Source organism: Clupea harengus, chromosome 7, assembly GCF_900700415.2.
Source record: "Clupea harengus chromosome 7, Ch_v2.0.2, whole genome shotgun sequence".
NCBI classification, from domain to species: domain Eukaryota; kingdom Metazoa; phylum Chordata; class Actinopteri; order Clupeiformes; family Clupeidae; genus Clupea; species Clupea harengus.
The window spans coordinates 4,128,433-4,140,869 of NC_045158.1; the positions used below are offsets into that span (position 1 = coordinate 4,128,433).

At 43.1% G+C, this 12,437-nt stretch overlaps 1 protein-coding gene across 5 annotated transcripts in view; it reads left to right on the plus strand.

The window, feature by feature from the left end:
• The first annotated feature begins 2,336 nt into the window (after positions 1–2,336).
• Positions 2,337–12,437, plus strand: part of gpat2 (glycerol-3-phosphate acyltransferase 2, mitochondrial) — a 50,907-nt gene continuing 40,806 nt past the window's right edge. The window contains exons 1-5 of one of the 5 annotated variants that reach the window (XM_031570203.1): positions 2,337–2,426; positions 3,321–3,433; positions 8,836–8,946; positions 9,542–9,615; positions 11,712–11,822. In XM_031570203.1, the coding sequence (XP_031426063.1) occupies positions 3,359–3,433; positions 8,836–8,946; positions 9,542–9,615; positions 11,712–11,822 (371 nt within the window). In that variant the 5' untranslated portion in view covers positions 2,337–2,426; positions 3,321–3,358. Of the gene's footprint in view, positions 2,427–2,585; positions 2,661–2,681; positions 2,892–2,912; positions 3,013–3,083; positions 3,162–3,320; positions 3,434–8,835; positions 8,947–9,541; positions 9,616–11,711; positions 11,823–12,437 lie in introns of those variants that run through there. The other 4 variants (XM_031570206.1, XM_031570204.2, XM_031570205.2 and 1 more) reach the window with 4 other exon arrangements.

The following is a 12,437-nucleotide window of genomic DNA, read 5'->3' on the forward strand; positions in this document are numbered from 1 at the left end:
TATTTTGGCTGCGATGCCTGTCAAAACTTCAAAGGATGGCAATGGAGGGTTTTCAGACAGAGAGAGAGAGAGAGAGAGAGACAGAGAGAGAGAGAGAGAGAGACGTGGAGATGGGTAAATCCTGGGAGGTAGGCTACAGCCCTCGCCTGCGTCCATGTGATGTGAATGCTATTTGATTCAAGCTACTGGGCCAGAGGGGGGGGGGGGGGGGGGGCGGCATCATAAATTACATTACACGCCAGCTGACCATGGGCAAGGTTGATGATGTATGAGGCAGTTGACTGAGTCCGCTCGCAGATGCCAAACTATGCTCGTCTGTGAATGTGTGTGTGTGCCTGGGATATTTAATGATTTTAATACGGATAAGGAATGAGTGATGAAGTGGTGTTAAACAAATGTATGTGTGTGTGTGTGTGTGTGTGTGTGTGTGTATTTGTATGTGTATGTGTGTGTTCAAATGTGTGTGTGTGTGCTGTCCAGACTATTGACACGCATACTTTCCACTGCATGCTGATTGATGAATCTTGCCTCGCCTCAGTGAAATATAATATCACCAGAGGAGCAGACATTTTTGAATTAAAAAAAGAAAAATTTGATAAAACTCCCCGGCAAAGGTTTTCCTGTCTCCTAACATGCCAGTTAAGCTCACTTACGTCCATTGTCGTGCCACATCATGTGCCACATACCGTAGCCTGTTTAGAGCTCTGGAGCACCGCCATGGCTGCTTAGCAAGCTAGTCATCCAGCCAGTGGGGATTAGCACCCCGCTAGCTCTCACAGCTATGGCAACCTGCGTGGATTAGCTGCCGCAGCCAGCCACCAGCGCTTCTCTCTCTCTCTGTCACTCTCTCTCTCTCTCTCTCTCTCTCTCTCTCTCTCTCTCTCTCTCTCTCTGTCTCTCCTTCCATCTGTTTGTGTCCCCTTCCACACCACTGGCTTAATGAGAGAGTTACAAATCAAGGGGGGGGATCAAGCCAGGCAAAGGAAGAGGGAGGCGAAAGATGAGAGAGAGGGATGGAGGGAGGGAGGGAGGAGGAGGCAGTTTTGGCTGACAATAATTGTGGCTGTGGGCCCTGTTTGATAGATGGAGAGTGAACACCGGGATATTTTACCAAGGTCTGGGTTGATATGGCTCTTTCAGTAGATGTGTGTGTGTGTGTGTGTGTGTGTGTGTGTGTGTGTGTGTGTGTGTGTGTGTGTGTGTCAGTGTGTGTGGGTGAGGCCTATGGGGTGTGATGGGTACACTGGAGACTTAGCAGACCCAGCTGGAATTGGATTGATAAAGAACATATCATAGAATTGGATAAATGGATAAATACCACTGCTGTTAATATTACCCCCCAAAACAAAACCTTACCCCCAAAACCTTCCATCAGATCATGCAGAGGCAGCAGAGCCATGTATGAGATTTATTTATGGCAACACCAGACTTCCACCTCTGCCCCAACTTTCCGTAACTTCCCTAAAACTAACAGCGACTCTCTGTTGTAAAAGGCAGACAGATAGCTGTCCAGGCCTTGTTTGGAAGTGTTGTTGTGTAATGATCTAAAATAAGACACACATACCTGATATGCAGAAACTGCTTGCACTCTGTAGGCTGACTCACTCTCAAGCACTGGGCCTGGTTATTCAGGGAAGGTTTCTTTTTGTGTGTGTGTGTGAGTAAGGCAATGGCAAGGCAGGTTTACTTATACAGCACAGTTCATACACATTGGTAATTCAAAGTGCTTTACAGATCAGCTAAAAGACCATAGAATATATTATATAATTATTAATATTAATATTATTAAGTAAAACAATTAAAATAAAGTGCAGAGGAGGAAGGATGTAGTCGTTGTGTGTGTGTGTGTGTGTGTGTGTGTGTGTGTGTGTGTGTGTGTGTGTGTGTGTGTGTGTGTGTGTGTGTGTGTGTCATATCTCTGCCAGTGTGTGTCTGTGTGAAAGACAGTAGGTGCATGTACTGTGTACCCAAAAAGTTCTGATGTAACTGATGAGTGTTGAAATCACTATGATTTTCCTCTGATTTATTTAGGCTGGACTGCAGACTCGTATTCTCTTAGACTCCTAATGCTATGGATGTTTTGCACCAGCATGCATCCAGTCTGTGGGTCTGTGGGTTTTAAGTAGGCTATCTCCCTCTAAAGGGGATTGTGTGTTTGGCCATCAGGGTTTTGTTAATTACTGTTCATAACAAATAAGAGTGCACCATTTTGTTCCATACAGACACTTTGATAATATGTCCACATATTTAGCCAGGATAAAATAATTAAGTCTATTTAAGTCTGCAGAGCTTTATTGTGGCTTCAAGTTTAACTCTTATTTTTATCAGCGCCATCTATTGGCCATCAAAGACAGTTCGCCTAATTTATAAGAATACAGCCAAATTAAATTCGTCTTGTGCGGTTAGGTTTGACTCTTACAGAACAGGTATGTAAATGGTGATGAAAAAGAAACAATAATACAACTATTTTGATAATCTATCATTTGTAATGTCGTATTGAAATATTAACGATTTAGCTTTCAGCAACTTTAGCATGTTCTGAAGCAGTGCAGTAGATTAACCAACCAAACTTTAACCAATGGAAGGTTAGCTAGGTTGTTGGCAAGTTAGCTGTGGTTGTAAACTCATTTAGCCGGACCTTTACTCATAAGACACTACACGTGAGAGACTGTTGCTGTCTTGCTTAGGCGGTTGTTACAGTTCAGTCAGGGAAAATTATGTTCTGTGGTGTTTTGCGTTATAGTTGAGTTTCCACTCATGTCATTTTGCTGAATGTAAAGTAACGTTAACGTTTCATGTCTGAGTTAGCTAGCTGACATGCTCTAGCCTTTCCCAAGCGGCTCTGCCACTTAGTTAGACATACCGTAGCTAATTGCTGCTGAACACGTGTTGTAAGTTTTGATATTTGACATTTTAGTATTGCGCATAGGTTGGAGTCTATCTGTGCATCATGCCAATATAAGAAGATATGAGAAGATTGATGAACATAGACGCAAGGCAACAAAAGCAAGGGTTGTCCCTTTCTCAGCCCCCTTCCTACTCGTAGTTAATACAGGCCGTTATTGAGAAGCACAAAGGGAGCAAAGCATGATAAATATAGCTAACGCATTTTAATATGGTACAGGATAGGCTATTGCAAGCATACCAATGTGTAGTGAAAGGTGAGATTTAATGTTTCGTAGAGTAATTCGTTTCCGTGAAATGCAGGTTGTATCAGGTTGATTTGAGGCAGAAGTTTGCCACTTTCCCATGGCTTCAACTTAACTTGCTGTTGCTTGGGTTGTATTCTCACTCACCAAGTTCCTCCATGTTCTTCTCAGGTGTGAGCTGAGAAGAGAAAGGAGGACTGAGCCAAGCAATGGCGGCTGAGATAGGAGCAGGAGATGGACCCGCTGCTGCTGCCGCCGCCGTTCCTGCCCCCAGCAAATCAGTGGTACATTTCCACACCTCACAGGCATAATTGACTTTTACCCAGCAGTATAGAAGCTGGAATATGTGAGTGATGGTGTTTGTGTTTCACAAGGTCATTCTTTGTTTGTGTTCCAAAGTCTCTGTCATTGTTTTGTAACTCAGGACTTTGTGCTGGCGCTGAAACTTGTAGTTTTCAATTCAAGTACGGGAGAACTTGGCCATAACAGTAAAAAGGGAAAAGTTATTATATATAATTAAATAGAAATTATATTATTATTAAGTGATCAGTAACACAGGGACAGACCCTTAGCTGCTTTTCGTTTAAGCAGTAAACAGCTGGGCCTGAACCAGGGCATTCTCCTGTGCTGCTCCTCTGCCAGAGGTCAATAACAAAATCAGTTTTCCACTAATACCCCTGGACTTTCTGTTCTCACAATCAGACGCTGATCCAAGCCGTATTGTTTTTCTCTCGAGAGGCCTTAGTGTATGATCTAAGCCTACCTAGGGTTTTGCCCGTGGAAAGGATCTCCCACTCCTCTGCCCATTCCGTATGTTTGATTGCAGTTAGAGGGCTCGTTAAGTGCAGCTTATGGGTCGAGAAGGCAACTGATACCATTTGAGCCCAGGGCTGATTGCTACCTGATAGCTTTAAGGCCCTACAAAAGCCAGTGTTCTCTTAGCACCGGCCTCCTTGATACCCAGTCCAGCTGTTACCATGATGCTCATCCTCTCCTGTTTGCTGTGGGATCTCTGAAGGCAGCATAGTTTAACTTGTTCAAACAACCATTTGTGAACCAACAATGAATGAGGGCAAGACAATAACTGCCTACTCTGTGTTTGATTTGTCCAAAGGGTTTGAAAATGGTTCAGTGAATACGTTTGCCGATCAAAGTTCACCAGATTTGAAATCCGGTGCAGGCTGAGAGAAATGAAAATAGTTCGAAAATTGTTTTGAATGTGTAGCCTATCTTTTTTCACACCCTCTGCTGTTTGTGTATAGACTTAAGTGAGTTGATCACTAAAACTGTTTTGATGAATGTTCAAAATGAACGATAAAACCTGTTACCACTGGCAAAATTGACCGAAACAATCCTCTGAAAGCTTCAATTACTTATGCATTTAAGACCGTAGTAGTTACGAACAACGGCACTTTTGTGGCAGAGCTTGTCTGACAGATGCAGGGCCAAGAACTTCTGAGTAACACTTGCTTGTTTTCCTGCTGGTCGGATGTCCTGATAGCCATATTGGCTAGTAAATAACTTTGCAGACGGTTGAGGTGGGAAATAGTTTCTTTATCAGTTGTCCTCAAGGACACAAATAATACTAATGTGTTTACATCTGAATGTAAAAGCATGGCTTGCTTTAAGTTCACCTTAAATTGGGTACATTGAATTTATTTGCCTCTGCTCCAGCAAACATTAGAGAATGGGTGAGCAAATGTGTAGTGGGGCGGGACAGCCATAGTTTCGAGCATCCAGTCTGGTTTGTGTCATAAAACATTTACATTAATGTTTGGTTTGATAGCACTTTGCTATTTCCTACAAGAATAATATCTCCAACTTTAAATAGTCAGTTTAATTACAGATGGGAAACTTCAACTATTGTTGCTTTGTATTGTTTCCTTAATGGCAGCCTGGTTAGCACTTAGTCTATTCTAGAAAATGTCAGGGTGGCATTGTAACCTATATCCGGCTACGGATGGACATGCAGGGTGTGTCAGACCCATGTCCACCCAGCTTTAGACAGTGCAGAGGTCTTAAATCCTTGCAATAGTTTTCTGAAAAGGAGTACTTCAAGAGGGGGAGGACACCTGATTTAGTGTAGGGCAAATGAGTTCACCCTTTCTCACTCCTGCTCTCTCTCTTTCGAGAGCTTGGATGAGGTTTGGCAGCGGATCAGGGTATTGGATCGGCCCAATAGCACACAATGGAATTAAAGTGCCATTGCTGACTCGCTAGCTCGTTTCCCCGGCAGCCTCAGAAATTAGGAGTCGGATGGACAGTGAAAGGTACTGATGACCCCTGCCTGGGTACCTGGAGGGGTCGTGCAAACAGGCTCAATCAGAGGGTCTGTCACTGTGAGCTAGAACATCTCAAAACAAGGCCTGTCCTGATATAAACTAGAACCAGGGAACAGAAGCCAAAGTAGAATGAATATGTGTACTACATCAGCATGCAAATTATATAGTTTGATAGTTTAAGATTGTTTTAAGTCATATGTCCAGGCCAGACAAGAATTATGGGTCTTGACATAAAATAAAGGAGCATTTCTAAACTGTCTGAGGGAATTAAGTTTGAAACTTGGTTGACCCATTTCTTCTTGAAGAGGAATTGCTCTTGAAGCAGTGATCCCTCATAAACTCTTGGGTAGAAAGGCAGGTTGCGATAAATCATTTTTCTATGAGTTTGTGGATTGGTTTGTGACCTTTTCCTGCTCAAAAGAGAAAATAAAGTTTCAGATGTACACTCAGACTGAGGTAACGTCTGCATTCCCCAAACCTGTACTTTTATGGTCGAAAAACTAAAAAGAGGAGCGGCTGATGAGTGTGAAAGAAAGACACTTCACTGAAAAATGGATTGGAGTGAGTGGAGTGGAGCGGAGTGGAGAGGAGAGGAAAAAGTGTAAGGAGAGGAAGGGAAGAAAAAAAGGTTGGAAAGAATTTGTTTTGTTTCTCTCTTCCTCCGTCTTGTTTCCAAGTGTGCGGAAATTGAAAGAGCCATGATTTTGTAATGGACAAGGGACCAGAGTCCATGGACGAGGTGTCCTCCATGTTTGCCATATACAGACCTGAAGGGCCACGCTGAGGCTCTGCTTTGGCAGGATCTGCGAGAGAATGTGACTACTGATTGAGTTAGCCAGTAATTTAGAGGGCAGATGTGAAATGTCCATTCAAAGTTCCTCAGTTATTTATTTCCTTTTTTTTCCTTTTGGTGGGATCCTGGAGGTCACGACAGAGCGACGAGAGAGTGATTGAGTTAGCTGCTAATTGACGCAGAGATTACTGGCTGCAGTGAATTTCGTTGAACTCGGTTTATTCATCTCTGGCTCAAAGCGCTGTCTCTGATCTTCACCGGTTAGTGACCCCCAGAACGTCAAAAGTCATGGCACGATGGTGGACAGAGTTTACTCTGGACCTCCTGTGTCTTTTAATGGAGGTGTTTTTAGCTCGGAGGCTGGCAGGCTGGCAGCAGACATCTCTCTCTCTGCACCTCCTTTCTCATTCCACTGGCTCATCTCAGTGGAATATTTTATCTGGGGATCGATGGAAGCTTGCATTTATTTTTCAACTTTTATATTTAGAATATAAGTTTTCAAGTATTGAGCTTAAGTATTGAGGTCATACATGAATTTAGGAATGAAGGCATTTCCAATTGTGTCTCTTCTCTTTAGTAATGAATCTTTCATAGTATTTCCAATGACTTTGAATATCAAAGGTGTTGTCAATGTTAAACACAACGGAAGCAATACCCCTGCCACAAAAATCAAAGTGAACACTTGAAATGCACAATAAAACGTTTGAGTTTACAGTCCAAGAATATTTTTCTTATTTGGCAGCCACCAAAAATCTATAATTTCATTAGATGTCTCCATTTCGTATCTCTTGAACAGCTCCACGGTCCAGTCGCTCGTGGTCATTTGCTCATTTTAATCGTCCTCTGCCAGGTGAAAAAAAGGCATTCATTTCATGCATTAATTGTCACAAATGTCTCTTGCTGTCATTTCCCCAGGTTCTGGACTGTGAACATTTCGACGAATGTGTGATCAGTCGTACTTGTCTGGCAGCTTCTCGTGGGCCAATTTGAATCATTTCATAGATGATGTTGTTCCATTAGGCGAGGCCTAAGTGCAGGGGCTGAACATTTAATGCATAAAAAAGTGGCTTGTGGAGTTGGTGGAGCTCCCCCTTGAGATTCTATTCCAAACTCTAGTGTGTGTGTGTGTGTGTGTGTCTCGAGTCTCGAGTCTGGCTGCAGTGACTGACTGCATGTGTGATGGGGCTGCTGTGTCACCCTGAGGTGTCTATTTGAGGACTAAACAAAACGGGAGCAATCATCAGCAGGCCCAGAAGCTGTCTCTCTCTCTCTCTCTCTCTCTTTCCATCTTTCTCTATCACTTGCTCTCTCTTTCCATCTTTCTCTCACTCGCTCTCTCTTTAACTCACTCCCCCCCCCTCCCACAGCCTCATCTGTCATATCCGCTCAGAGCTCTAATTGGCTGGCTGAAGAGCCACTGTAAGCAGGCGCTCGTTTTTTTTTTTTTTTTTTGGTGGCTTGTCAGTTCATTTTTCCCATGCGTGCAAGAGGGAGATGTGTGTGTGTGTGTGTGTGTGTGTGTGTGTGTTAGAGGACAAGAGGGTGATATGTATGTGTGTGTGTGTGTTAGAGGGTGATATGTGTGTGTGTGTGTGTGTGTGTGGTGTGTGTGTTAGAGGGTGATATGTGTGTGTGTGTTAGAGGGTGATATGTGTGAGTGTGTGTGTGTGTGTGTTAGAGGGTGATATGTGTGTGTGTGTGTTAGAGGGTGATATGTGTGTGGTTGTGTTAGAGGGTGATATGTGTGTGTGTGTGTGTATGTGTGTGTGTTAGAGGGTGATATGTGTGTGTGTGTGTTAGAGGGTGATATGTGTGTGTGTGTGTGTTAGAGGGTGATATGTGTGTGTGTTAGAGGGGATGTAAGATGGGGTAACACTGGGTGTACGATGATCATGGTACACATGACAAAGTTTAGGTTAGTTCATGTGAAAAGTGTGTGTGTGAGAGTGTGTGTGTGTGTGTGTGTGTGTAAGAAAAAGAGTGATCTGTGTTTGTGAGACAGATTGAGTTTGACAGCTTTGTAGTCGTGTCTCAGAACTGGAACAGACTTGTTTTGCTGTGACTCACTGACTTTCTGATTTGCGTGTGTCTACGTGTGCATATGCATTTGTGTCTATGTGTTTGTGCACGTGTGGGAGTGTGCATATGTCTGCCTGTCCATGTTTGTTGTAATATAAACAAATGCCATAATTGACCTAGTTTTCTGCTTGATTGCTTTGCTTATCCTTAGAATAAGGTCCACCTAATTGAGGACACTGCGTTCCCACTAAACGGTTTGAATCCTGGCTCTCTCCATTTTTAGCCACTATCAATCTCGTATGTATCGTGTATATCGCGCATGTATGCTCATATGTGTTATCCTGATGCGTTTATGAATGAATCTGCATGCCTCTGATTTTCTCTCCTCCCTTCCCTTCTGCCCCCTCCCCACAAGAAAATGCCCCCACCTGCCCCCCCCCCCCCCCTTCTTTGAGCTAAGGTTTCTTCCTGTAAAAAAAAAGGGAGTTTTTCCTTGCCCCCATCGTCTGGGCTCTGCAAAGCACCTTGAGATGATACAAATTGTTATTGGCACTATGTAAAGAGAATGTAATTGGATTGTTTCTTCACTCAGCTCTCCTGGGGGGTGAAGATCCGTAAGAAGCTGAAGACGGTGACTCCGTTCCTGGGGAAGTTCAGGCCACTGGTGGGCCAATGCTGCCACAAGTGCTCCCCCGAGAGCCTGGTGAGATGGGGGGGTTCAGAGGGGAGGGGAGGGGAGGGGTGGCTGGAAAAGAAAGCAAGTGTATCAGAAAGGGAAGATGGATAGTTGAGGGAGAATGTGTGTGTGAATGGTGTGTACCTAAGAAGTGTGTGTGCAGTGTGTGTATGAATCTTGTGAGTGTGTGTGTGTGTGTGTGTGTGTGTGTGTATAAATAGGCGTGAGAGAGAGTGAGGAAGAAGGGAGGAGGTAAAGAAGGACAGATGAAAGGAAGCTGCAGGAGTTGAGTGCATGATTGCATCAGTACTTTGTAGAAGTGGTGTGGTCTCCAAGCAATTAAGCCATATTTGTTTCTGAATAAAACTAATTTCCACTAACACTTATGTTGTTTGCTCCACACCTACAGTGCTGTTGTAGTGATCTACTAGAAACGAAGTTGCAATCAGAGCAACTTGTTTTATTTAGACTGCTGTCAGCATTTCCTGTGACTGCACTCAGCAGTGACTTGTATGACTAAAATATCCCCCCCTGGGGAAATAAATTGTGTGCTTGTCTGATTGTGAATATTATGTATTTTTTTGTATGAAGTGTGTTTCACAGCAACCTCTCTCTTTCTCAGGGTTTGAAGCTGCTGCAGAACACCCCCTCTCTTGGCTTCCAGAACCTTCTTAACATCAATGAGACTCACACAAGGTACCGTTGTATCCAGGGGCGGGCTTCAGGGGGTTAGCTTCAGCCGGTTAGCACTGGCTAGCCTCCTCACGTTTTTCTCCCATAGCCTGCTTTCAATCATGCTGGAGTGTGGCCAATCAGGGCAGGGTTTTTGGTTTAATTGGTCATCGCTCATAAGGCATTTCCAATTGTGTCTCTTCTCATTAGTGGTGCCAGATTTGTGAATTTGACCACACCCGGATTTGCTAGTTTTGCAATGTCTGTTGAAATGAATGGGAGTGATAGTAATCCATCGGTCTCTCCAGGTCTCTATAGTGCTCCCATGGTTGTATCCCAGTGTCTTTGGTACCACCTGCATTTTAGGATGGATAGGTACTAGTCAGTCCATCTATCTGTCTATTGATAAATGAATCAATACTAGCAATCACACAGAAGATTTGACCTGTCCATACCCAGTCAGTTAAATGAAAAGGCGTACAGGGTGTATTAAATGTCTTATTTATTTATTAGATACTAATTTCTTTCCCTATCATTCTGTGTTGCATCTTCATCAAGGGTAAGATATATTGAAGGCATAAGCCAAACTGTAGCAAAGAAGAATGTACTTTGATAAAACCAACCAGAACTATTTTGCAAAGAATTACTGAGTTGCCAGTTTCCTGCTCCTGCCTAAACTTTGTGGATTTGAAGTGCACGCTACGTTGACTGTAAACAACTAAAGATGAAAACATGACGGAAGCAACCACATAGACTTTTTGTGAGTTACTGAATTAAGCCAGCTGACATGAATGAACGTGCATCTGTTGCGCTTCTCGGTGGAATTCTCAGATACCCCATCGCCTTGTTTTCCACTAAAGCTGGATGTGTTTCATGTGAGTTGATGCAAGAGAGTGATCAGCCACTGTATCTTTCACTATCTCTAAACGGATTAAGCTGTTTCTGCCCACCGAATAGGCCTATTTGATAATTGTACTCTACGTTTGGGTGCACAAAATGACATGCGGTTTTGTTTGTAATTTAATATTTGCCAGTGCTGGAAAGCCACCAGCTGGGTTTGTCCAGTTTGTCTCTGCGTGTATCTATTTTACAAAACAACATTTTTTTGTTTAGTTTTAGAAAATGATAAAACTCACTGAGAGTGTTCAAAGTGTGTATTGTAATATATTACAGAATGTGCACATTCAGATTATGTTTAACATATATGCAAATGATACCTTATCTGAGGTCAACCTTGTCTTAGGTCATGCTACATAAATGACAAATGACATGCTGGAAATCACAAAAATTCCATTTTTTTTTATTTCACTTCTCACACGTGTGTTTAGGTCACAGGTATCTGTGATGATCACAATAGTCTCGCTCTGTCATTAGCACATTTTCCAAATTGTGGCTATATTTGGTGTAAGTCATATCCCTGCGTCTAGAAGTGTGCCAAGATGTGAGCGCCCAAAAGATGACGAGATTTGTGTCCGTGTAGCGATTAAGCCTGGCCTATACCCAGCTACGCTTTGCCCCCTCCACTTTAAAGCTTACGTTGAATGGTTTTACAACCTTTCCGCTTACTAATGCGTTTTATTTAAGTTATTCATTACCTCCAGTCTTCTGTCCTTCATTTTTCCACTGGAAACTGATGATTTTAGTTCTCTGTTCTTCAACGATAAATACCAAATTTGTTTTAAGATCCTACAGAAGAGGATTGCCCCTTGCATAAGCTTCTCTTTTTTTATCCCTCCTTCACCATAAACGTACAGTGAGTTTTAATTGGAATTGTTAGGTCTAAGTAATTCAGATGGGTTACATTATTTGTTTTAAAGCCACTGTGTCAGTACTGCATGCATACAGAGGAAAGTAAACTGTATGTTGCTCTCTCTCACTCTCTCACTCACACAGACACATACCCCCCTCCCCCCACACACAAAGTACACAGTGACGAGTTCAGCTGCATAAGCATTTCTTCTATATAATCACACAGCAAAATATGAGTGAAGTTGCCTTTTCTTTGTGGTTTCTTATGGCACCACACTGATGTCCTAAAAGTGCCAGAGTAAGAGTGTTTTGTCACGTGTGTGTGTGTGTGTGTGTGTGTGTGTGTGTGTGTGTGTGTGTGTTTTTCTCAGGTACCGTGGCTGGCTGGTGCGGAGAGTGTGTTGTGTGCTGTTCGTAGGGGGCTGCCGGGTCTACAGCAGTCAGGCCCATGACCGACTACACAGAATCTGCTGCAGCGACCGGTTAGTGGAACATAGAGCTTTACAACACCATATATATCATGCCACATCAAGTCAGAGCAGTGAACGCTGTGTAACTACATAGTGCTTTGTGATTTATGCACCACCATATAACACCTCAGCCCAACCTAGCACAACCTAATCGTAGAACTAGACTGCGTCCACACTAAGCTGGGTACATTTGAAAAAGCAGATTTTATGTTAAAAAAACGTTCCCTGTCCACACTATTGGTTTCGTACCGTTTTCAAATGTTCTACCTCCACAACAAAGTGCTAAGAATGTCTTACAGATGTTTGTTGGTGGTGGGTACTTAAGCACAAGCTTTCGTCAGTGTCATGGCAACCTTACGTCATAGTTTCTGAAACCGTTCTCCCTGTCCAACACCAACCCGGCATTTTTGTATTTATGCATGCACCTCAAAGACTGTTTTCAGTGGCGTAACACGTCATGTAAACATAAGACGGAAGGGCTAAACAGAGAAATAATTCTGCGTATTCAGATGTACCCAGGTTAGTGTGGACGTAGATCAGAGTGAAATTGACACAAATTGAAATGTTCCCACGTTGTCCCTAGGCGAGGGACCTTGATGTTACTTACTGCTTTGAATACTGTGCAAT